The following is a 27,456-nucleotide window of genomic DNA, read 5'->3' as shown; positions in this document are numbered from 1 at the left end:
ATATCAAGGTTGTGGACCCTATAGAGGTCACAATTTTTATCTGATTTTGTTGAAACTTGAAATGTAAGTTTATAACATAAAGATCTCGGTTCCTTTCGATATTTGCAATGAGATAGTGAAGTGGAAAAATGATGACATAATGAATCTTGCGAAATAGGCGAGATAAAATTTCAGAAGGGACACATTATATGTAATATACTGAGGTATTAATTTTTAGGGGACTGGACATGGTGGGGGGGGGTCTGTTTTCGCCGAGGAGCCCCACCCCCACTGTGCCACTGTTCGCATATGCTATAGAACAGAAAATGTGGGATAAAATTCTCAAATCAATACTTTATATTTCAAATTGTTTTTGTGCCTCTTTAAAATGTGTAACCAAAACTAAATATACCTGAACAAAAAAAAGACTTAAAGTAGCAAAGTCTCTAACTCGATATCATCCAAAGTCTTCGATATTGAAAACACAAATTATTTGTCAATTTAAATCAACATTGATGTTGCAATCTTACCGGGAAAAGATGAGCTTAAGATATCCAATATTTAAGACAAATTAAACATTTAACCATTGGTACACGAAACGTGTACCATAATGCATTTCTGCGCCATTTGTAACAAGGGGCTTGAGGAACGAGGCTAGACATATTCCACAAGTCATGTCAAATAGTGAGGTCATATTCTTATCTGGAGAGCATGCCCAATAAATAATATTGCCATTTGATTGTGACTTCTGGCGTATTTAGCCGAACATAACTGATTTGAAATTAGAGTAAAAACGGAAACGTTTGAATGTAAATAAGTTTATATACATTCATATTACATTATTATATGCATTGCGACCCATTTGTGTCATTTTTTAGTGATTTAGCTCACTTAATTAGTTATATTTACAACAAGAAAATAGAAGTTGAAGTAACAGTATAATTCTATAAGTACCTTAATATACATGTTTCTATACAAGTTGTGAAGTGAGTACGACATGGTACAGCCACAAGCAAATATACTGCAGGACTTGTTAGAAAATATTTCACATGTTTGCTAAAATAACTAGACACTTTGACCCAAGTGTTATCCATCATTTATACATTTTTTTTTCCTAATGTGTTTATAGGTTGTCTATTTCTGTAGGTTTCAAACAATTTATTTTAATAGTTATTAATAAAAATAATTTTTTTAAAATAATTTTATTTTTATACCCCAACATTAAAATAGGGTTATATATTGTTGTCAGTTGTTGGGATTACGTTGGTCTGTCATTCAGATTTGCTTCTGGAGATTCTAGAGGCGAAAGTTATCATTCGATTGAATTCAGAGTTATCATTTGACTGACTTAGAATTAAATACACAGGACATATGTTCTTAAGACAAGGGGATCACGTGGCTAAGTGGGTAAGGCGCTGGCTCGCTAGCCTGGAGGTCGGGTGTTCGATCCCTGCATTGGCCGAGAAAGTTCATCTCGATTTTCCGGCGTGGTTTCCCCTTGTCAGTGATGCAGAACGGAGGGCCTGCCAAGGACAGCTGCCTAGTCGTTCGGATGGTACGAAAAACCGAGGTCCCGTGTACACATTGGCGTGCACGTAAAAGATCCCTTGGCAGTTGGAATTCGATATAAGAGTAGGCCGTAGCGCAGCTGCCCGGGCAAAATTTCCCTCATAGCACACTGTATGGCGTATGCCCGTCTTCAATTAGCCCAGGTTAGGTGCAGAAGAGTAGGACGTTAAACCCCATTTCATTTCATTTCATTTCATTTTCTTAAGACAAAGAAGCCTATTGAGTTTCTATTCTACAATTTCCTAAAAATACTATCAGACTTCTTGCCCTTGATCCAGAAAAAGCTAATTGATTTTTGATGAATTTCAATAACTTGAATAACTAAAGGTATTATCTCTAGTACATGTTTCATATAATAAATTGTTATCCCCCAATACACTGTACATACATCCAGTAATGTAATTTGAGGAATGGGGAGGATAACTAGGCCTACTAATTAGGCTCAAGCATCAAGCACCTTTATTGCAAAACAAGGTGTGCTACCTCACGAACATGGGTAATTCTGAAGTGCAAATAAAGTTTGTGAATCAAGCTAATCTTGTATTCATCCATTCTTGAAATGGTTTTAAATGTAATTTAGATCTTTTTCTTTTCTTTCCAGAAAGATATTCTAATAGAGTTAAAACATTCTAAAGAATTTGGAGGCAATCTGTAAGTTTATCGTATATTCATTTTCAATAACAATATTTCTATACCATTTATTTGATACATATTTAAGATTGAATACCAGTATTAATGCTCTAAAAGCCTGTCTTCATTCGCCCAGTCGGAGCAGAATAGTAGGACATTACATGTAAATCTCATTTTATTTCATTGCTCTAAAGATTCTAATTCCAGTATGAGTTGATTTTAGGGATATCTGGTTATTAAAACTGAAAATGATGTCAAATTTCTATGCAATGAAATTGGGTTTATTAACATCTTACTTTTCTGCACCAATTTGCATTTATCATGGTATTGTGAATGATAATATACATTAGACCTTTGTTGTTTGTTCCATCCTGAACAACTCGACACTTTTCTTATACAAAACTTTTATGATGTATTGTCAAATGGTATTCAAAAAAGATAATTACCATACAAATTATTAAATATTTAACTACTTCTGTTTTGCAAACTGTTATTCATGGATGTATGCAGACTTGCCATATTTCTGTCTTTGGCATAAAAGCCCAAATTGCTTCAGAATTAAAGTTGGAAATCTCACCCAAAGATTTGAAAATGGTTAGAAACTGTTATGTATTTGTTAAGATATGAATTATGAAATGAACTTCAAATTACTGATTTGTTATAATGTTCATTACAGATATCGAGGAACAAGTGAATTTAGTGCACCACCAGAAACAGTATTTCAATATGTAGATCCACTTCCAGGAGATGCTCCCAGGTTAAAATGGGATAAAGGATTGAAGAAAATTGAAGTTTTAAAGCAAATATCCGATGTAAGTAATTTCCTGCTTTCACAATGACAGAGTGCCCAGCCCAGACCATAAGATGGGAGTGATTTACATGTAATTAATAGCCAAATGTGGATCAAGTACATATTCTGGTCTACAAGCAATGCAAACCATTAAATTTGATCCCACTTACATACTGGATCAACCATGCTTAGTCTCCAGGTTTTCTTGTTTCCTCCCACTGTTGAACTTGCTTGTGCACAAAATTCATGGTTCCAAAATGATTTCCTTTTCCTTTAAGAGCTTCTCAAACCTTTCATGAAAGTCATAATATCATCTTTCTTGTCTCCTGAATAAATTGTGGCATGTGATTTTGAGATAACTGTGTTTCTCTCTGTAGAATTTCATATTTGTCGAAGCTCAAAATTTTTCAGCAAATCTTTACCCAAATATTTAAGCCTTTTGCGTCATGTTTATTTATCTTTTGATTGAAGTTATAGAGAAACTTGTAACCATTAAATACATACATAAACAAAGGGTGTTGGTAAGGGGTGGTAAATATATATCTTATAGTAAACATACAAACAAATTGCAGATGACACCCATAATAATTAACATTCTGAGGTATTTGCATGAGTCAAAAAATGAAAACTCAAATCTGTGTAAATGAAAATTCATCGATACACAACATATGTTATTACTGTAAAAAATGTCTGGGATATTTAGCTTTGGAGTTGGTATATATATGCCATAACACCTGAGATTTCCTACAATAGTACCAGGTATTATAAAATGTCTTTAAAATGCGCGTACCCGGTACACCTATGGCTGTGTCTCCCATACATGATGAACAAGGCCAATGTGAACACGATAGCCCTATGTCTGCAGTAGATTCTGGCGATAATTCTGATGTTGATAATAATGCTGGACCGTAAAAGACGTAGGCAATTTCCGGGTCTCGAATGTGTAGATCTATTGACTGACTATATTGATAATGATATGGGACTTGGGGGTGAAATTGATGGTGAAAACAAGGTATTGCAGTCCGCACAGTGGTTATGGCAGCGGGAGACGTTGTCCGCGTGTTTGTGGTGGCATTTCTCGTGGCCACTAATGATATTTTTGTTCATTTTATATATCTTTATCAAAATCCAGTAAAAAACAATATCCCATAAGTATTTCATGGAGAAAAATTTGTTTTCGTCTTAGCTTTAGTGAGAAATGAGAAATCCAAAATGGCCACCATGACGTCACATGACTAAATGATTATGCAAATTTGCAAAATTCTATTTTTTTGTCTTAGCCCAACCCCATGCCCATCCCCATCCCAACACACAAAAAGAATTTCCATAAAAGCTTCCATAAGTACTGTTTGGCATTTATTTCCAAATCCCCTTTTTTCCTCAAAAAAGGGTCTAGCACAGGCAGTGGAAATACGTCTAGCATTGAAAGGGTTAAATGTATATGACTGTCTAAGTGTATGCATGCTGTCCTTAATGGACGTTTTGATGCAATAAATATCTTATCTTTTCTTGGGATAAAATGTAGGATTTATCACAAGATCTGTCATTAAGTCAAGAAGCTGTGGTTTAAGTCTCCTTGTACATGAAAAGGAGTAATATCGCTCACCTAACCTCTTGTGTTTTCTTTGTGTTTTGTCCTACTGCTCAAAATAGGGAAATAAAGATATACCACATTAGTCCCAAAATAATGACCATTTAAAAGGACCATGTTTCTCTGGATGCTGTAAGTCACCATTCAATCTGTATGAAATTTAGATGCATTATTGTCCCCCCCGAAAATGGGTTCGTCCGTCTGTCTGTCTGTCCGTCACACTTTTTGGGACACAATAACTCTCTTTCTAATTGAGCTAGAATGTTCAAACTTGGTGTAGGTGTTTATTAGGTCAATACCTTGATGGAGTTCGAAGATGAGCATTTTCCGCTTAGGGTAAGCGGAGATAAGCAATTTGATTGGTTGATATTTGGGACACGATAACTTTAGTTCTAATTAAGTGAGAGTGATGAAACTTGGTGTATAGTTTCATTACATCAATACCTTGACTAAGTTCGATAATGAGCATTTTCTGCTCAGGGTAAGCAGAGCGATAAGCAATTTGATTGACCAAGATTTTGGAACACAATAACTCTCCTTCTAATTGAGCTAGAATGTTCAAACTTGGTGTAGGTGTTTATTGGGTCAAGGCCTTGATGGAGTTCGAAGATGAGCATTTTCTGCTTAGGGTAAGCAGAGATAAGCAATTTGATTGGTTGATGATTTGGGACACAATAACTTTAGTTCTAATTAAGTGAGAGTGAGGACACTTGGTGTATAGCTTTATTACATCATTACCTTGACTAAGTTCGATAATGAACATTTTCTGCTGAGGGTAAGCAGAGCGATAAGCAATTTGATTAGTCGAGATTTGGAACACAATAACTCTCCTTCTAATTGATGGGCCGGTCACACAGGCTTCCGCGAGTTGATCACGTGTAATTTTGCTATAAATTTTGCAAATTTTTTCTACACGCGGTGAAAATCAACCAATTTGTCTCAGACATGCTGGACACGCGAATGACAAGTGGACCACACGCGCGCGTGTGCATCGCGTGTCCACCACGAGTCCTCCGTGTGTGAGCGCTTGTGGTCAGAAAATGGGGTCACACGCAGCGCGTGTGTATCACTTGTGCTCCACATGTGCTCCGCGTGTGAATCACGTGCCGATCACTTGTGCTCCGCTTGCCGCCCGCGTGTATAAAAGCCGCCGCGTCCGGTGTTCTGGATCAGTATCGATCAATATTCCGTAGAGTAAAGATCAAAATCATGGCACCGAAATCAAAGAAGGGCTTGCTGAACCTGAAGTAGCTGGTTCTGATGTTGCTGGAACAGCATAACCAAAGCATTACGATGCGCCGGATCCATGTTGCCTCTTCAACGTCTTGATCACAACTGATGAAAAATGGCCCACACGCGATCTTTTTATAGCAGAAATAACTAGTGGTACAAACGAGATTGGGTCGTGGACGACACGCGAATCAGTCGTGGTTCAATCGCGATTCAACGCGAAAACACGCGAATGGCCCGCGGATGACTCGTGACACAATCCCTGAGGAAGCCTTTTACACGTGGAGCACACGCTATCACAGGTGGTAGGAACGCTGTAGACACGCGGATCACAAGTGGATGACAAGTGCTACACACGCAGTCACACGAAGAAATTTTGCGTTTGCCCGCGAGTGACCACTTGTCGTCCACTTGTGATCCGCGAGTGTACCACGTGTTATCGCGTTTGGCCCGCGTTTGTACAGCGTTTACACCACGTGTGCGACACGCGGTGGCCGTTGCGCCTAATTTTTGTGCTGCTCAAAAATAAAATCGGACTCCGTGCGCGTGTAAAATTTTTCGCGCGTGTGCGCACTTGTTATTCGCGAGTCCACCACGTTTCATTCACGTGTCATTCACTTGTGACCGCGCTTACTTCGCGTTTGACAGTTCTTCCTCGCGATACACTCGTGATCAACTCGCGGAAGCCTGTGTGACCGGCCCTTGAGGTAGAATGTTCAAACTTGGTGTAGGCATTCATTAGGTGAATCGCTTGATGGAGTTCGATTATGAACATTGTCTGCTTACGGTAGGCAGAGATAAGCAATCTGATTGGTTGATGCCTTAGGGGCACGATAACTTTTGTTATAATGAAGTGAGAGCTATGAAACTCTGATTATAGATTCATTATATCATTACCTTGACTAAGTTTGATGGTGCGAATTTTCTGTCTGGGCTAAGGAGTGATAAGCAATTTGATTGGTCAAGACTTTGAACATAAAAACTCTGCTTTTAATTGTGGTAGAATGTTTAAACCTGATGTAGATGTTCATTAGGTGAATGTCTTGACTGATTTCAATGATTATTATTTCAAGCTAAAGCTAAGCAGAGCTAATCAATTTCATTGGTCGATGCTTTGGGACAAGATAATCTTGATTCTATCTGATAGAGAGTGATGAAACTTAGTGTATAGTTGATAATCAGTTTGATTGATCGATCCCTTTGAAAAAAATAAATGTGGGATTAATTAATATGTGTCATCTATTTATTTTGGGATTTCGGCGGGGGACATCAGCCTCCCTGTTGGCTTGTTTAGATTAGAGAAGCAAAGAAGCCTGTTGAATTTCAACAATGCCTGTTGATTACTTCTAGAGTTATAGCCCTTATTTCACTTTGTAGAACCTTGTGAACACTCTAACTGTAATGACAAAAGTTATCATTTGATCTGTATGAAATTTATATGCATTATTTGAATTTGTGGAATGAAGAAACCTGTTGAGTTTCAGCAAAAACATTATGTATACCCTCTCAAGATTTTGCCTTGTGGGCTGCATCGACGACTTATCTACTTTTGTCATACGTATGTTGATAAATTTGATTGGTTGAGACTTTTTGATTGAACACAATAACTCTTCTTTTAATTGTGGTATAATGTTTCAAATGGTGTAGATGTTCATTAGGAGATTGTCTTGACTGAGTTGGTTGATGAGCATTTTCAGCTTCCTGGTTTATTTGTAGATGCTAAAATGGACCATGTTAACTCAGTTTTGAATTTAGGAAGAGTGATAAAACTTTGTGTATAGTTTCATTACATCAATACCATGACTATATTCAATTATGGTCTTTTTCATAATATCCTATTCAGTTAATACAAATACAGCAGTTTGTTCAGACAGTTGCTCAAAGATAGAATAAAGGTTTGCACCCTATTAAATGGTTTTATTTACGAAAATGTATCTGGGACTGTTCCTTTAATGGCCTACTTTGTCTCTCTCTGTATTTATAGTGCAGTATTCAACACTTTCTTTTTTTCTTTTAAAAATGGAAACATTTCATATCAATATCTGTGCATGAAATATTTTTCATTCCAGAATATCTTTTTTCAATTTTTAAACAGTTGAAAAATGTCTGTGAATATCCTAAACAGATGCCCCTGCTAGTTTTGAACATAACAGAGTTATAAGAATTATGATTTATGGGATAAATAGGTTCAAAGATAGTAAATTAGACGGGTAGTTGCTTCATGATTATCAGAAATCTAATGGGCCACATCAGAACTCATCCCGCCTAATGTAGAAAATAATTCTGAGTTATGAGTTGATAAAAGTTAAATTAGGTTTAGGTAAACAAGTGTAGAAACATAATATCTTTTAGCAGGGCTAAGAGTGAAGATTTATTCAGAAAGGGTACATCAAATAAGCACTTGTAAATATCCAAGATTTTTAGTAAATATTTTGGGTTTTATTGTTTATATACAATTTGTCAGAATTCAAAAAGGAAATCACTATTTATATGAAAATGAAATAGGATTTAACGTCCTACTGTTCTGCTCCGGCTGGGTTAATGAAAATGGGCATGCGCCATTCAGTGTACTATGACGTAAACTTTGCCCAGACAGCGGCACCGCAGGCTACCCTTATATGGAATTCCATCTGCCAAGGGATCTTTTACATACACACCGCAATGTGTACACAAGATCTTGGTTTTTCTTCCCATCCGAACGACTATACATTGTCCCTTGCCAGGCCCTCTGTCCTGTACCACTGAACTTTCTTAGTGAATACAGGGATCAAACACAGGACCTCCAGGTTAGCAAGCCAACATCTAACTCACTGAGCCACCATGGCTCACTCACTATTTATAAGAGGGGTTTGTGTGTTCTGGCCACCAGCACCCCCATCCGCCACTCAATTTTATGGTCTATGATGTAACTCATGGTAAATATAATCACTGCTGATGTCTATAATTGATAGCATATTATCACAATTTATGATAACTTGAACTTTAAAACTGCATTATTATCATGTATTAAATACACTATCAACTAATCTTTATATGAGAGATTGAGTGAACTATAAACATGCACTTACAATATACTTAAGACACTAGACATGCAGCTTATTAAATTATCAGTAATTTCTGTACCAGTTTAAGATCTGGGAAATTTGAAATTTTACATATCTAATAGTAAGTGCAGGGGGACTGCACCACACAAAATTTACACAAAAACAAATACATGGACAAGACATCATACTCAGGAAAACACAAACAGACAGACAATTCAAAACTTATGTCATTTTGTCTCAATTTTCAAGCAACAGATTTGTGTAGTCCCAGTATAAACTAATTAAATCTGTGGGTATATATATATATATACATTTTTGGGTCTATCCATTGGCAGTAAAACAAGACAGTAAAAAAACACATTTTGACGGCAACAAAGTTTTTAAGTTAGAAAATTATACAAGCAGTTCAAAAAACATATTTGAAATTAAAAGACCAGACCAGAATTATGGCCCTTGATCTTTCAAAAAAATCTTGTGAATGCTCTAAAGGTTAAAGTTATCATCCAATTGACTTGAAATTAATACACAGGAGCATATTGACTTTCATCATTTTCTGAGAATTACCGTCAGTGTTATGCCATTGATCACTTTGAAAAATCTTGTGGACATTCTAGATGGATTTAAAATTGATACACAGTGTTTATGTGAAGAATCCTATTGATTTTCAACAATTTCCAATAACACATAAGATCTGAATTTATCACCTGATTACTGTTAGGTCTGCATGTTTATGTAATAAATGTTAGCTTCAGAAAAAACTATAAGCCAATCAAATATTAATTATTTCTGGTAATTACTTATTGTCATGGAAATGCACACATTAATTACAAAAGAATAAATATGTGTCAACACTTGTCAACTGCATGGATCTTTTATTGTCTGGCAACCTATCTTTTATCTAGATATTCACAATTAATGCAATAATCATTATGGACTCAGTAGGTAAATTTTTTGTTGCCTGTCAACCTATATCTAATTATTAAGTACTACTTTTATGCTGAGTCAAACCGTGACACTGTGTTCGAGTTTTCAAGGTTTATGCTACCTTTCAATTGCTTAACACCTTAATATGCTTGAAATATAGTGTAAATTGAGTTAATAAAAGTATCTTCAGCATTTTTAAACAAAAACTGAAATTTTAAATAATGCTAGGTTCCTACTGTCGTGTAATGCTTTACAATAGGATTGTCCCTATTGAGTCCACGAACTGGTTTGTGCAGATATGTTCGGATACGTTTCGATGCAATCAACACGATTGCTATGACTGACAATTTCAATCGCAGGACGAATCGTGATAGTGGGAACCTAGCATAACAGAATAATTGTCTTTAACAAAGGTTTTGGGGTGTTTTTTGCTTTACATGTTAGACTCGCTTTGAGTGTAGGCTTTTATACATCATCTCAATTTTATCAATATGTTAATGATCCACCATGTGTATATCTGCTGCCCTTTGATTTCATATATCCCCTAGGCAGACGTCAGATTTCTGACATGAGATAGGATCCATTTCTGGAATTGCTCAAAGACTTCAAGGAAGTTGTGTGAAGCATCATAAATAACAAGATTAGTGAAGATAATAGGTTTCTGTCAGAATTTTTTTCTCTCTGAAATGTCATCTAAATATGAAGGTGATATTTAATAGCCTGTGAAATTTATAATATGTTTATTTTCATAACAAACAATAGAACATGTTAATGGTTTAGAGGATTTCTGTGGCACAAGAATAAATATATCACTTTTAATATTGTCAGAATTAATGTAGCAAATCAAAATATACAAATGGATAAATATTTGAGATGATGTAAGGCACAAGCATGGTATCAATGACATATCTTACGATCTAAAGCATGAGCATTAGACTACTTGCTCTCCCTTGCCCTACAGTTTGACGTTAGAATTGAAACCCATTCATGTCTGGTAAGATATAACTAATGTAGATTCAAAGATAACAATGGTGGTAAATGTTATTGTGAGCATATTACATAATTATGTAGCATTACCTGGTCCAGGCAGACAAAGTCAGAAAATTTTCTGTGCAGTGTACACAAAATGCTACCTTTTCAAATTGGTTGCCCACCTCCCCTTCCAAAAATTTCTGAATAGGCACATGGATAGACATATAGTAACTTTAATTTAATTGTCAGACAGAAAAGATGAGGGGACACCCTGTCACTTTTTTTTTTCCTCATTCGATGCAATAAGATTCTATTCTATTCTATTCTATTATATTCTATTCTATTCTATTTATGAAATAAATAATGATGGAAAAAATAAATACTGTATGAAAAGATTATTAGCCTTTAGAAAAGACAATGATTAGTTCAAGAAATTGGTTTTTTTTTACAAATGAATTTAATATGTTACTTTAATTGTGTTTTGAGGGATATTTTTAAAGATTAATATCCCATAGCAGTTTCTGAATTCTGATTTCATGAAATATTATTGAATCCCTCTCATCCGTCTTCTAAATAAAAAAAGAGAACTTCATCATCGTCACTAAATACGAAAGTTTAAAATTATAAATTATTTACAGCATAAAGTGTGAATTTTAAACCATAAAAACATAAAGATATTATTGTCTGTTTTAGTTCCACCAGTTTCTAGACACACATCTTTATCTTTTAAACTTTATTTTACACTCAGTATCAATATTGTTATCATATTTACAAATATTAACCCTACAAAACCAACCACTTAGCAATCTCCAAAAGGTTTTTCTCTTAATTTAGAGTTGATGAGAGTTTTATCAATAGCCTGTATGGGTTAGTTATCATCAAACCTTTCAATGTAAAGTCACCACCATGTGTTTATCTATTGTTAATATCCTGTTGCTAATCCAGGTAACCTGTTGACGTAGATTTCACGGATGATAACAAGATTATTATCGACCTCCGTCATTCAACAGATCTTAAAAGGACACTTTTGATACTGGAATAGCAACAACTTCTTATGTGATACTATAAGTAGAAATTTTTATCTATTTACATATTACCAGTATCCATTAACTTAAAATTTGTGCTATTTTCAAATAATTGGTACCTATAAAAGTCCAGTATATCCAGATGAAGACAGATCCATGTAGAAGTACATACATGTCCTCCATAAGCTATAAAAAGCAGCATTAATTGTTATTAACTGATAAGAAAAACCCACAGTCTTTGCATAGAGTTAAAATATACTATATTATCGCCATCTACAAACTTACAAACCTTCACATTTCTCAAAACAATGTTTGAATCTCAAATTCTTAAATTAGACGGCAACAAATATAACTGTTTATAGTAAGTAATGTTTTCATGCGGTAGATATTTTAAACTAATATGTATGTTCAATGTTCAACATTTAGTAAAGTAGAAGAATGATTAATGACAACACATTATTTTAACTTAAATAGACTCATTTCTACTTTGACAGGATTTAACACTTGCAGTAGTTAAATCATTCATTGCATGGGTTAATTCCATTTATAATTCATAATATCTCAATATGGTATTGCCAACATCATTGTTCACTACTGAACGATTCCAACATAGTCCAACAAAAAAGCAGCATTATGAAAACATACATTTGGGGGATAAGGGGGCAGAGGCAATCAAACCCTAGCAGCAAATTCAATCCCTTTTTGCATTTAAGAATTTTCGCACATGATAACCCTAAGTGAACAATCATGCCAGACAAATATTATGTCCTGCTTCACCCTTCAAGAAATAATTGAGATTGAAGGTGGGTTATAAAAACTTACTAGTGAGAAAGTCAGTGATTGATACTAGTTGGAATCAAAGAACTCAATTGATGTTATTTTATTACACAGGCCATATATTTGTTAGGTTTTATTTGCATCAGATTGGTTGAAGAAAGTTATCTTGTCAGTTGAAGCTGACTGAGTCTGTGTAATTGTAAGTCTGCCAACCATCAGTATTGATATAATTTATAGATAGAACTCCCTGGCAGTTATACACTATATTTATGTATAAGTTAAAGCTGCCAATTAAAACTTCAAACTTGAATTACAACTTATCTTCTCTCTAGTTCAAGAATTCATGGTGGTCCACACAATATTTAATAGAATGTTAGATTTGTAGCCATTTGAAAGGTTACTCTGTTTACTTTTCATCAAAGTAATATTTATTGTATCTCTTTTACCTTGAGGCAATCTAATTTTTACCTCATTTCATCCTACATATAAAAGTTGACTGGAACTATAGGCCTGTAGGTTTTTTTCTCCAGAATAAATAAAAACATATACCTTACTTGATGTAATAACTGTCCTACACCAATATTTGCCCATCTGTTGGTTTTTCCTTCAATTGTAATAAGTGTGCACTTTCTCATGCAGAATACTGTAAACAATATAATATGCTACATAACGTTTCTGTAAGATAACCATAAAGATAGGTTGCCAGGCACTAAACATACGCCCCCAACAGCTAAATCGTCCGGGCACTCAACAAGAGTTGTCACATATTTTTACTTTTTTCGGTAATGAAACATTTATATCTAAAATCTGATTAAGAGTAACAACTCATGTGGACGCTCTAGAGGCTAAAGTTAATATCCAATTGACTTTAAATTTATACGCAGTGTTTGAGGTCATGAAACGAAGAAGCCCAGTGATTTTCAATGATTTCCGATAATTACTACCAGAGTTATGGCCCTTGATCACTTTGAAAAATCTTGTGGATGCTCTAGCGACCAAAGTTATCATCCGATTGACTTTAGATTGATAAAGAGAGTTAAAGTCTAGAGACGAACAAGTATATCGATTTTCAATGAATTTTGATAACTTGAACAGCTAAATCCATGATATTAAATGTTTCGTATACCAAATGTTACCATGGGACAGAACTTTATAAAAACCAAACAAATACTAAGGATTTTCTGAATTACTTAATGAGTTGTTACTCTTAATCAGATTTTAGTGTATTATAAAAGTTTCATTGACTTTAAATTTATACACAGTGTTTACAGTCATGAGATGAAGAAGCCTGTTGATTTTCAGCGATTTCCGATAATAACTACCAGAGTTATAGCACTTGATCACTTTGAAAAATCTTGTGGATGCTCTAGAGACCAAAGTTTTCATCCGAATGATTTTAGATTGATAAACAGAGTTTAAGGTCTTGAGACTAACAAGTGTATTGATTTTCAATGAATTTTGATAACTTGAACAGCTAAATTCATGATATTAAATGTTTCGTATACTAAATGTTAGCATGGGGCAGAACTAAAAGTCAAACAAGTCTAATGATTTTCTGATAATTACTTAATGAGTTGTTACTCTTAATCAGATTTTAGTGTATTATAAATGTTTCATTACCGACAATAGAAAAAATATAAAACAACTCTTGTTGACTGCTTGGACGACTTAGCTGCCATGAGCGTATGTTTCGTTGCATTGCAACCTATCTTTATTTAAAGACTGTTGTTATTGTATTAACAAAAATTGTATGAAAAATGGATTGGCTTTTGGAAAAAAGATAAAAGAAGTATTATTACTTTATTTGTCCATGGCATATAAAGATGGGAGTGTGGTACCAATAGAAACTAATGTCAACTTAAATGATCTGAACTAAGAATTTTTCGATTTAAATAATTTTGGGACCAAAATGTTTTTTCTGATAAAGAGTATTTGTGGTTGTGTATGATCATATGTACTCTATATTTACCCTTTATTCTGGCATGTTAATGGGCTTTAATTAGTGAAAGACATATCATAATCAAGTTTCCTATTTATTATTTCATTTATGTAATTTGAAGTAGAATATTTCCAGTACTGTAGATACAAGTGTAATTGACATTTGATCAAGGTCACAATGTATTATGACGAAAGTCGTAAACCTAGACAATACAACACATGTTGATTGTTTATAGTTTTATATATAATGGGACAGGATGTTCCTGTCGGAAACAGTGCAATGGACCTCCTGCAAAACAATACTACAATTTATTTGAGTTTGAGAAATTTTTATGAACTGATTGACATTGAAATACATGTACATGAAGTGACAACAGATAAACAGTCTAGACTCTGATGACCAAACTACCCATGTCAAAACATACTGTATGATGGAAATTGATAACATGGTTTGCTTGCTATGAAATATTACTTGTAGATTTTACTTACAAAAATTGACACAAGGACATATTTGAAATGTGGCCACCTTTGTCCATCTGTCCAATGATGTGTGTTGGGGAAAACAGATAATTTAAAACTCAAAAGTATTTGGTAGGTCTCCTCAAAAGCCTTCACTTCTAATTTTGTAAGTTTTGACATTTTTAATAAATCATCATTTTGGCAATTTATATAGAAGAACTAAACATGAAAATAGTTTGGCCGGTACATCTATACATTAGCAAAAACTTTTTTGCATGTATTAGCCTGCATTTTCTCAAATTACATAAAGATATTTTAATCTATAACAGGACCAAAGCCAGAAAAAAATGATGTTAAATCCCATTTCATTTCATTGCATTTCTTTTTAATATGTGAGAATTAGGCTAAAAATGAGGAAAAAGAGTATATTAATAGGGCATAGGTAGATGTATTTCAGTGAGCTTTAAATTTAGAAAGGATGGTTGAAGTTGAAGCCACCATTCTCTCAACACATTCAAAATAAAGACAAAGTTTTTTCACCCTCCTGCAAAAAAGTAACTCATTATTCCTATATAACTTTGACATTTGGCCCTCTAATGTCATTTAATTTGCAGCTGACTAGGTTTATGAATGTGTCAAGATGGCTTTTAAAGACGAATTAATCATTACATAATATGATATTTAGATTAGAGTAAGAAAGTTTCAGCTGTTATAGTAGTTAGCCAATACTGTGTTTACATTTCTTACAGGATTGGGTGTGGTATATTAAACACCTAACATTGATTCCCTACTACATTATTATAACATGAGAAAATCTTTGTCTAATTTATAGAATAGCAATATATAATAAGCTGCAGACGGTATATTTTATATTAAAAGAAGACTACCCTGAACACATGCTGTATTATTTGATAGAAAATTGGACACTTATGGCCGAAGGCGACAAAATTTTATTGACTATAGAATAATCAATATTTGATACTTGAGAGAGGTTTTTGAGAGGTGTCAAAGATGCAAAATATTAATTTTCAACTTGTTTGGCTTTATGTGTTACAGCAGGAGAGTAAAACGGAATGAAATGAAATGGGGGTTAAAGTCTTACTGTTCATCTCTGACTGGGCTAATGGAGATGTACATACGCCATACAGTGTGCCATGAGGGAATTTTTGCCCGGACAGCGGCGATACGGCCTACTCTTATATCAAATTCCAATTCCAATGTGTACACGGACCTCGGTTTTCTGTACCATCCAAACGACTATACACTGTCCCATGCTAGGCCCTTCGTCCTGCACTACTGACAAGATTAAACCATGCCGGAAAACCCAGATGAACTTTCTCGCTCGGCCAACACAGGTTAGAGAGCCAACGTCTTACGCACTGAGCCTGCATGGCTCCCCCAGCAGGAAAGCCTAAATAACAAAGATTTTATTATTGATTATAGAATGATAAATATTTGGTACCTTAGCTAGATTAGTATAATGACCTTTGAAGGCACAAAATGTGAGTTGTCAATGGGAAATATAATTTAAGCAATTTTTAGTGCATATTAGTCTCATAACTGCAAAACTTTCTTGGGGGGGGGGTGCTCCATTGACCCAGAAAGTTCTACAGGTCTCTTTCGCATATGACCTTTGGACTGGAAGTCCTTTAATTTGGTGCTGTCTGTGGTAGGCACTACCCCTACCGAGATGTCATTACAAAACCTTATCCTCCCCTTCTTGCTACGGCTGTCAGGTATTAAATAATCAATATCTCTATGTACCAACCTATGTCAGTTAAAAAGATTGTTTTCCTTGTTTAAATAAAGTCATAAATTTCTAGTATGAATAGATATCCAACTGTTAGCTTTATCTGGAACTCTAGAGTGGTACCTTTTTTTCTGTGAATGTGATACAGCTTGAATTGAATGATGGTGATAATAAGATATCCTATTTAAATGTTGTTCAGTACAAAAATAATACATTTAAAGAGAGCAGGATTTTGTTATACATATGATTTACTGTATTAAACAAAGTATGAATTATGAATATTTGTTGGTACTTGAAATATTAAAAAAATGTTTTGGTAACTTTTTATTGCCATTTAATTGGTGTATCTTTAAGATACTTTCCCGTGTACAAACGGTGTGATTTGATGATATTTTTGGACTAAAAACATATTCCAACTAATCAACCTATCACAAATTTGCTTCAAAACCCTCTCCAAACTTTGTATTCGCTGGGAGATACCTATAGCTATAAATAAACTGTTGTTAGACATGGCGCCATGTCTGTCACCTTACCATACATTTTTCAGAATGTGTTTTTCATTACTTACTGTCTACATTTATTTACCATACATATTGAGGCCTAAGTAAATTCTTAATTATTTTCTGTCAACTTCTTTTTCCACTGTTTAAACATACCATATGCAAAAGCTAAATCTATCTATTGCAGGTCTTTCTTTAGGCCTGAAATGTTATCTAAATTTTAATTAGACATTAATTAACCTATCCAGACCATAATCAACTCTAGATGGCATCGCTAGCCTGCGATCTTTAGTGAATTATGAGCCGATTTACTGCATAACTTTCCTTCACGATTGAATGATTAAATGGATAATCGTGCCTATGCTGTTTATCGTACTGATTTTAGTAATGATGATTGAGGCTAGGCGGAAATTTCAATCGCTTAGTTCTCGGTTCGTAGTGGATCAATTTGAATGAGTGTTTATTGGGTAATTCAGTATTTTTCTAGTAAGATTGGGTGTCTATACTTTCCATATATACCAAATTTGCCAAACTTTTTTGGAAAATAATCACCCGATAAATACTTTCGGGACAATGTATCTTTAAACGTATATATTAAAAATCTACAATCTTTCACTGAAAATGTTGAAGTGATTATTACCATCCTTATACTGTTGAAAATAATTTGATAACTTATTAGGGTAAAACTTTAATTATAAAAAATAATATGTCAATAGACGGGTAATAGTTTATAAAGGACCAATAACTTTTTAAACATTACACTAGATGTTCACTGGTGTCGTCTGAACATAGAAGTGGGGAAAATAAACCAGTTTTTAAAATTTGTCCGTCTGAACAGGTCGGCTAACAATTGCCAGCTGCGGCTAGATTGGGGCATGTTCATTTTATCACCTTTTGCAGAAATTTCAATTGGATATGTGCATGAGTAATGCTCATGGTCTGTGTTTCTACATACTCCTCGCAGTGTTTCATTTGATTAGACCTAATCCTACTTAACACTGCTATAATGGAAGCGAATTTCAGTTCTAAATTATAACTGGTCAATAGTTAGATTAACAACCAATAGCTAACTGCGTAACAATATCATTACCCTTTAAACAGAGCTCAAAATTGGACCAAATATGTTTACATAACGTTACGTCATGGCTCAAGATTTTATTACGCTCAATTAACCAGTACATAGCGGAATATTGCAGACAAACTAATTGCGTGACAAACGAGGCTATCAAAATGGATACAATGTAAACAATACTGTTTGGAGATGAACAATACTTTCACCGTTTTAATACCTTATATCACAGTCCAAAGTTTTAGGGACGACCCGAAATTAAACAAAGGGCTGTTATGTTGCTGTACTTGGGATAGATTTGATTGAACAGGAAGAATATATGACACACTCCCTCAAAAGTTCAAGTATCAGAAGCCAATCCAGCAATGGCCAGAGATGGATTTCTCGGGCCATTGCTTCAGGAATACAGTGTTTCTAGTCTAGCTAATATAATATTCCGGCAGTCTGATCCATCACCAATAGACATGTATAATATACCTGTCATGCTGATAAAAACTGATATTCTACTAAAATACACTTTAAGGATAATATAATACAGTTATAGATTGCTATGTTATAGTGCAGTTATCAATTTCCACCAATAAAAAGAATGTGATGTTTGTATATATTACATGAATTGAAAAGTTTGAGATAGTGTACCCATTGGGATGCTTTAAAAACTATTTACATATGAAATTGTTTTGTTGTTTACTCTGTAAAGAATGTATATTTACATCTGACTCTATTTTATTTACTATTATTTATATACATATATGTTTACTTTCAGGATATTCGAATCAATCGGACATGTACAGACAGTGCATGTATGGGAATGATATCCCCTCGAGATTTTGTTGATGTAGTTTTGACCAAAAAGACAGAAGATGGAATTTCCACAAATGGTATGAATACAAATAATGATGGTTATGTATCTTCTTTAAAGATGCATTCCCAAGAAAGTATTTATAGGTTATTTCTCCATCTTCATTAGCCCAGTCAGAGTAGAACAGTAGGACATTAAACCCCATTTCATTTATAGGTTATTTCTAATAAAAGTATGGCAAATTTAGTATATATGAAAAGTAGAGACGCCCAATCTTACTGGGAAAATACTGGACTCCTTGAAAAACAGCCAAGGGCGCCCAGAGGACAAACATGTAACCGTGTCACAAACTGACCAACTGTCAACTTGTTGTCTGCTCGATTCATGTACCGAGCGCATGGTATTTATTGATCGAATGGCTAGAGGTTGTGCGAACAGTGATAGACTTACACATACAACAGACACTGTGATTAAACAGCGAAAAAGATGTGGCCAGGGGATAATCAAGAATTTACTTTGATGTTTATGGTAATTGGATAACAAGTTTGATATATATGGTAAATGGACAGCGAATTTGATATATACGGTAAATGGACAATGAGTAATGACAAATGGACCCTTCTTCAGTCAAGATAATTGACAAACAAGGCTGCTTAAATTAGCTTTTTACAGCTTGAGGGGTAGTTTCTTGAGATTAAACTGTTTTGAGGGGTATTAACAAACTTTTGATAGACAAATTAGTTTGAATATACTTTTGGTTCAAATATATCATCAAATCACGCAGTTTATAGATGAGAAGGCATCTATAAATCTTACAATGTGATACTAATTTATTAATGTATTCAGGAATTTTAAAGGGTAGTTTGGTGCACAAGATTTATTCCCATTTTGAAATATTTTAATTTATTCATTGCAGAAGCTGTGCTAATTATTCTAGCTTGTTAGTATAGATCTCAAATACAATCAAAACCATCAGTTAGATACTGGAAAATTCACCATTGCTACATACCAGTAATATTTTTAAAAATCACAACTTAATTAAAAGATGCATCATCAGTCATTATGAAATACTTCAACATTGAAAAAAATAATGTCGAAACTTATAAGATAAATTGATATCAAAAACAAGTGCATAAAAATGTAAAAAAAAAGGAATTTTATGACAATATAAATGGGTTTTTTTATGTAGTGTTTTTATACCTCAGAATTAATTAGGGATTTTTATAGTGTGATTTTATGCTTCCATTAATCATTGTTAAGTGTTGTATAACATGTACTGACAATGCTATTTGTAGATAGGTATGTACTGTGTTGTACTTACTATAAGGTTTCTGATGTTCTCACCACCCTAATCTCTGTTCATGTCACTTTTGCTGCACTCCCTTATCAATCCTTCTGACACCTTAACATTTATATATGACCAGCAATCTCTGTACATATGTTTTTTTTACAAATAATACAAATGCCATATTGTAAGAACATTTAAAGGGGGACTATGAAGTTCATTTTGAATATTTTTGTTAATTTTATTATATCCCGACATGTTTATGTGACATATGGTCGTACATTGTCATAGCCCTTGCCCGTCAGTCCATACTTACTTGTACTCACTCAACAGGGTGAAGATTTTTAGCCGATTTTGCTCATATTTTCAGTGATTTTTAATTTTGAGGTGTTTATGTGATTATTCATGTTAAGTCTGCTAAGTTAAAGTCTTAACAGATTTTTCATCAAAATTGCTGAAATAGTTAATAATTGGGTAAATAAGTTCCCTGTGAATTTAGAACACATTTGCACCTGTATTTATCAGACTTATTACCCCTAACTGATAAAGTACATATACCTGAACCCTTTTTCACTGCACACAGAAAATGGGTGGACAGCTTAAATGTATACATATAAATTTCTGTCAACAATATTGTGTTAGAAGAACCCTATCTCAACCCGTATGCCTTCCATAAGTATCTTATATACAGATAAGAATTTGGTTAGCCGACAAAAAGGAATAGGGTGCAGATTGAGCTGCAATTTGAATTCAGCAAGATCTTGGAGAAACATCACCCTCTAATGTGGATTAAGGAATTTTCTTAAAGCAACTTTGTTTGAAATCGTATTGTTAATTTACACTAATTAGAACATAAAAAGTTGAATTTGGATACTAATCCCAAAGTGAACAAAGTCAATTTCGAACAAATTCCAAAGCATATCTTTAAAATTAAAAAAAAATATCATTTGTTCTTTATTGGTTTCCCCCTCCTTCAAACTGTTAATGAAATATTATGTGCAGTTCATCGTTATCTGATAATAGGAGCATTAATGTTGTTTAATCTTTTTTTTTTCTAAGTTAAGACTGAAAACAAACAGTTTTGGTTTTGTAGACTGAATCAACTTGAGAGAAGATTTCAGAAGATGTCAATCAGGCTGTATACCACCTGTTACCTTTATGTTATAAAATATACCCCATCACATTTTACAATAAAACACAGATACAGTTACACCAAAAACTTGGCTTCAAATCTTTATTCTACATTCCACAATATGTAGGTCTTCAGAAATTGAAAATTAATTTTGAAAGATGTTGGACATATTGTTTGATATTAAAATCATTTTTTTGTGGTCTGTAGGTTCCATAGTTTGATAACTTTTAATTTATAAGTTATAAGATTAGTTGAATCTGATATGTACTATAACAGTGTTGCTTGCTTTTATACAGAAATTCTCCATATGTTTTCTAGCATTCAGACAAAAAAAATATAAAAGAATAGTGTACACAATACCATTAAAACATATTTTTCTAGATTAAAAGGCAAATATAAACTTTCACACCATATACACTAAAAATAGTTTTATCAAATAGTATATCAGTCTAAAATTATTAAACTATATTAATCGGAACTTTAGTTTAAGCCCTTTAAATTTATTCAATGTCTACAGGATAACCCATTTCTATCCTTGAACATTGAGGTTAAGATTGTATTTAACCTCGGTTTTTATTTCAATTCTCACAATCAAGTGAGCTTTAATATCTTTCTACAGGAAGCAATTTTTATCACAGATCAACCATTAATAGAAAATATGTTCAGGCAAGATAAACATATCTAGCATATATAAGGTTTTGAAAGAGCTTATAGCACTAAAATTAAATTCTTATAAATATGTTTGATTTCAGGTGTAAGTGTAGACTATGCTGAATGTCCTGCTGATAAAAAATTTGTACGAGGATGGAATCATCATTGTGGTCTGATTTGTCTAAGCATGCCAGAGTAGGTACCTCTTTAAAGACTTCAGTAAAAATTAAATAGACATACAGATGCCATTATTCCACTTTGTCCACAGTCATTCATTTTGGTTTGGTTTCTCGATATACCCAGTAATACACGATGTGCCACACCAGATTAGTTGGTCTCATTGGTGGAGAAAGATCTGTTTATAGCTTTTGACCACTCCATATGATAAGAAAAACTCTGGGACTTAATAATGGAGAATGTCTGTACTTTGTCTTAAAATAATGCTTATCAATAGGCATTTCATTTGCTTGTGATTTCAATAAAAGTGAACTGATTCTCATAAAATTTAGAACATAAAGCAATGACCCCATTAAGATTAAACCCCATTTCGATATTGGCATGTATCGGACCGTAACTTCATGGATTATGGCCCCTGATTGTACGAAAAATCGTGTTTTTAGCTTGTGAACACTGTAGAGGTCACAATTTTTATCCGATTTGGTTTAAACTTGAAATGTATGTTTATATCCCACAGATCTCGGTTCCTCTCGATATTCACGTATATCGGACCATAACTTCCTGAATTATGGCCCCTGATTGTATGAAAAATCGCGTTTTTAGCTTGTGGACCCTCTAGAGGTCACAATTATTATTCGATTTAAAAAATATATCACCATTACACACTAAGATCTTGGTTCATTTTCATAATCGCGGATAAGTGAACTTGACTTCCTAGATTATGGCCCCTGATTGTTCGAAAAATCGCATTTTTAGCTTGCGGATTCTCTAGAGGTCACAATTTTTTTCCGATTTTAAAAACCATTTAAATACATCACCATTCCACCATATTGAAGATTAAGTCGTATTTCGGGAAAATTGAAATGAAACTGCCCGACAAATGATCGGTCTTTGTATGCAAATTGTGTAGACGTGTATAATACGAAGGTTGTGGACCCTCTAGAGGTCACAATTTTTATCTGATTTTGATGAAACTTAAAACATATCTTTATATCCCCAAGATCTCAGTCCCTTTTGATATTTGCAGATTTAAGGCCATAACTTTCTCGATTTTTGCCCCTGATTGTACAAAAAATCGTGTTTGTTTTTAGCTTGTTCTCTATCCATCTGTTGCAAAATGTGGGCGTATCCTGCCTGGCAGCCGCTGGTTGACAATCCTGGTAATCTTATTTGAAGTTTTATATTATTTTGTTTCAATGAAATGTGACATTCAAAGAATTTCATTGGTAAAAGTTAATTGATTTACATGAGATTTTATCCCATTATGGATTCAATTGGACTAAAAAGCAAATATTATAGGTGGTGCAGGGTTGTTTGGTGTTATCCTTTCTATTGTGTGCAGAAGATGCTGAATATTGACAAATGTTCAGTTCAGCATATCTTTGTAAATGCTGAACAAAAGTGACCTATTTTGGGACCGATATCCCACTTCCACAATTGAAGTCTTTAATAATGATGATTTTCAAATCAAAATTATTGATAGAATTGTTATTACATTATTCTTTATTTATCTGTATTTCAGCAAACCCGGTCACACTAAATTAGTTAGTTTAATACAACCGGATATACGAGGCATGCTACCAAGAGCTTTAGTAGATTCTGCCATTCCAGGCTCCATGACAGAATTCTTCACCAATCTACGACAATGCCTAAAAGATGACGGCAAACTTCAATAATTCAGTTATCTAAAATATATCTAATATATTTAAATACTGGGAGAAAAAAATAAATTTGTGTAATGTCTAAATTAATTTTATACATATTCATTTCAAACATATATTATTTTCAATACAAATTGTCATTATATTGCCATAGCTGAATACTAAAGGGAGATAATATTAGAAGATATAAGTCTGTTGTCCTTCGACTACAAACACAAAATACAACTGATTATGAACTTTGAACTTGATCAATTTTATTTATATTGAGTTTAAATTATTGTTTCTTGTAGGGAAGTATGTTGAGTGTACATGTTATTATTTTGAATTGAGGTGTATTTTTGGAGAATAAAGGAGGGTCATTTTAGTCACAATCTCTTAGTAAAAGCACAATATTGATTATTCCATATTAAAAAGCAAATATAGACATTTAGATGGTAAAATGAACTTACCACAAATCATATTGTTTAAAAATTATTCAAATCTATCATTCTTCATAGGAGTTATGGCCATTTAAAGTTCCTATTACAGTGTTAACTTCTTTCAGTGTTTTTAAAATTTAAATAAAGAAAATGTTTATTGGAATTATAGCTCATCAGGTTATTAAAGATAAGTCTATCTATTTCAGAGTGTAACAAATCATAATGCTATTTATTAATTATGTCCATATACTCCCAACAGAACAATGAAATTGACCTCAAAGTACATGTTCAGGTTAAATAAATATGAATCAAATTTATCTTAGGAATGTTAATTATTGTAATATTAATTCTTATTTTATAGATAAAGACTAAGTATAATATTTATCTGGCTCGGGATACCGAGAATGAATATTTATATTGGTTATATTTTTCTGTTAAAAAGATAAATTAATCAAATGATTAGGCGTCCATTACATTACTAAGTTTTGGGAGACTAAAGGGAGATAACTCTGTCAATTTAAGTATTTTTCGAAAATATGATAAACACCAGGGCAGATGCCAAAATCTTTAAATTATATATTTTTCATTTTTTAAAAACAGTACTTTATCATTTCTTTTACAAATAAATTCCATTTTTACCTAATGTGAGATAGGTGGAAGCCTACGAGGAATAAGCAAATAGATTTGTAAAAGGGAGGTTAAATGGACTTTTTTGCATTTTTGAAAAGAGCACTTTGTACAAAATTTTAAAAAGCAAAACATCTATTAAAAATTCTGCCCTGGAAATTTTATTGTATAATATGCATACCATGTATGTTATATTAAAGTTTTGATGACTTTTTAGTAGACATGGCCAAAAATCTAAACATTTTTCATATCTCATGTTTGAATGATCACATTCACATCCAATGTTATCATCTTATGATATTTTGTAATATTATCAAGTTGTCAAACATCATCATGTAATTAAATTATATATTTTAAATATACAAGAATTATAACTTTTAACTTCTTTGATAAAAAACATTAATTATATAGTTCTTTATCTTAATTAGCACAGGTGTATAGTTAAATTATTGTTTATTAATGGTTAAATTTTGATACTGAGGGCCACCAACTTTTAAAATATCTTTTGTATGCGAATGTAAATTATATATAGAAGTGTATGTTTTTTACATTATACAGAAACCAAATCGGTGTAACCTTTCTGCAAAGAATATGAAGTTATATATATATAACTCACCACTATGATATCCCCTCACCCCTACAGTTCAAGTTACTCACTGTTTTCTCAACATTGATTTAATCTAAACTAATATAGGTTTAAGAATTTGATACATCAGATCTAATTAAATAAAATCTAGTCTTTTAAGAGTATTTCTTCTATAATACATTGACTGTAAGTTGTTTATAATGTAAACAATACAATAAATTGTCAAGCAATAATTCATTCTTTACAGCTTTTACTTAAGATTGTGCATAGAGTTGGTAGTGCTTTTATAAAACTGTATATTTTAAATGGCATTTATCTGTATCTTTTGTTAGATTGCTTTATGTATTGTTATGTTTATATATGTAATTAGAACTTGCTGTATATTCTAGTTTTAATTTACTGTCTATTGTTAGTAAATACAGGGAATTATTATATCCCAGGTATATGCTATATTTTATTATTATTATTTACTGTGTATATTTTAGTGCTATTTGTCGTTAAGAATGCAGGCCCTTGGACATTGAAACTTTTTGAGATGTAATGTAGAATTTACTCACTTGAACATTTAATATTTGGTAGGAAATTGAAATTTAGTTTTTGTTTTGTTAAGATAAATTGTTCCGAGATATTACCTATAGCTCCATCCATAGCCATAATACATTTACGGTTATGAAGCAATATGATAAAAATATTGTTGAAAGTTGGTGACAATTTCTGGCATACTTTTACACCTCTAGATGGCCCCTAATGTTTCAGAAAATAGACATCCTTAACAAATAGGCTTCTAAGGGAACTTGAAACTATTTCAAAGATGTTAATTAGCAAATAGCCGCGACTGATATAATCACACTATCTGTTTCACATAGAGTAATGACCTTACAAAAAAGTCGGCCATTGTTACATGGTGCTGTTTCTTTAGATAGTGTATCATCACAAATTATTGAGCCAAGCTAAAGACTAGATTTTCTGAATTATTTGAACTCTCAGATATGTATGTCATAAGTACATGAATCTATTTACCAGAATTTATTTGTTCTTCCCCTAGTATTAATATATTGAGTTTGAAAGCAGAAGTAAAAAAGTTATTTAATTTTGAAAAACTGTTTCACCACCAAGGCCAAGTTCTTCAGTTGCTCAATAGATAACTATTGTTATGCTATTATTTACTTATACATGTATGTGTTGTATCAGTGTATCAAACTGCAGTTATTGTGTTTTGAAAATTCATTGTAAATAATAAACTTAATTTTTGGACAACAGAAACAAAATTAAGAGTATAGATTGTTTTCCCTTGTTTTTAGTGCTTTATTTTTAAAAACAAAATAACATGCCAGTATTAAGAGAACTTGCCATTTTCAGCAGAAAAATATGGTCTAAAAGAAGTTACCAGTCTTAAGGTTGTATACTAACAAATGATATTTAATTAAATAATTTAAAGATTTTCACAAATATATTTTTTCAATACACTAAATAGCCAATTTTAGGATATTCATTTTGTTCGGATTATACATTTGAATGTACTTTAATTGATGTATTTTAAAAGAATGAACCTTTTCTTTTTAGTTATTAGAAATATATATTTAAATCTAGTCCATTTGTAAAATAAATATTTGTTATGTTAAATATCTGACTGGCCATTTTAAATCAATGTTATATTCAATAGACATATATATAATCATTTAGTGGTTTCAAAAGGTCCACATTTGTCTAAATAATAAAATAAAAACATTTATTAACATTCTTGTTTGGGCTATAAAGCAATTGTAATTGGTTAAACCCACATTTGCCAAACTAAAAATATTTTCTTGGGTTGGATGAGAGACCATGTTGGAGAGAAATAAACAGCTTGATTTTAATGACAAAACTAAA

The 27,456-nt window shown here is 32.9% G+C and overlaps 1 protein-coding gene across 1 annotated transcript in view; it reads left to right on the top strand.

The window, feature by feature from the left end:
• The window catches only part of LOC126818177 (stAR-related lipid transfer protein 5), a 47,485-nt gene extending 20,029 nt beyond the window's left edge, over nt 1–27,456 (top strand). Inside the window, exons 2-6 of the mRNA XM_050545421.1 lie at nt 2,150–2,199; nt 2,855–2,990; nt 19,014–19,128; nt 22,219–22,312; nt 23,817–27,456. Of these exons, the coding sequence (XP_050401378.1) occupies nt 2,150–2,199; nt 2,855–2,990; nt 19,014–19,128; nt 22,219–22,312; nt 23,817–23,970 (549 nt within the window). The 3' untranslated portion in view covers nt 23,971–27,456. The remainder of the gene's footprint in view (nt 1–2,149; nt 2,200–2,854; nt 2,991–19,013; nt 19,129–22,218; nt 22,313–23,816) is intronic.

The sequence above is a fragment of the Patella vulgata genome, chromosome 4 (genome assembly GCF_932274485.2).
Source record: "Patella vulgata chromosome 4, xgPatVulg1.2, whole genome shotgun sequence".
NCBI classification, from domain to species: Eukaryota; Metazoa; Mollusca; class Gastropoda; family Patellidae; genus Patella; species Patella vulgata.
This window is presented reverse-complemented; position numbering and strand designations above follow the sequence as displayed.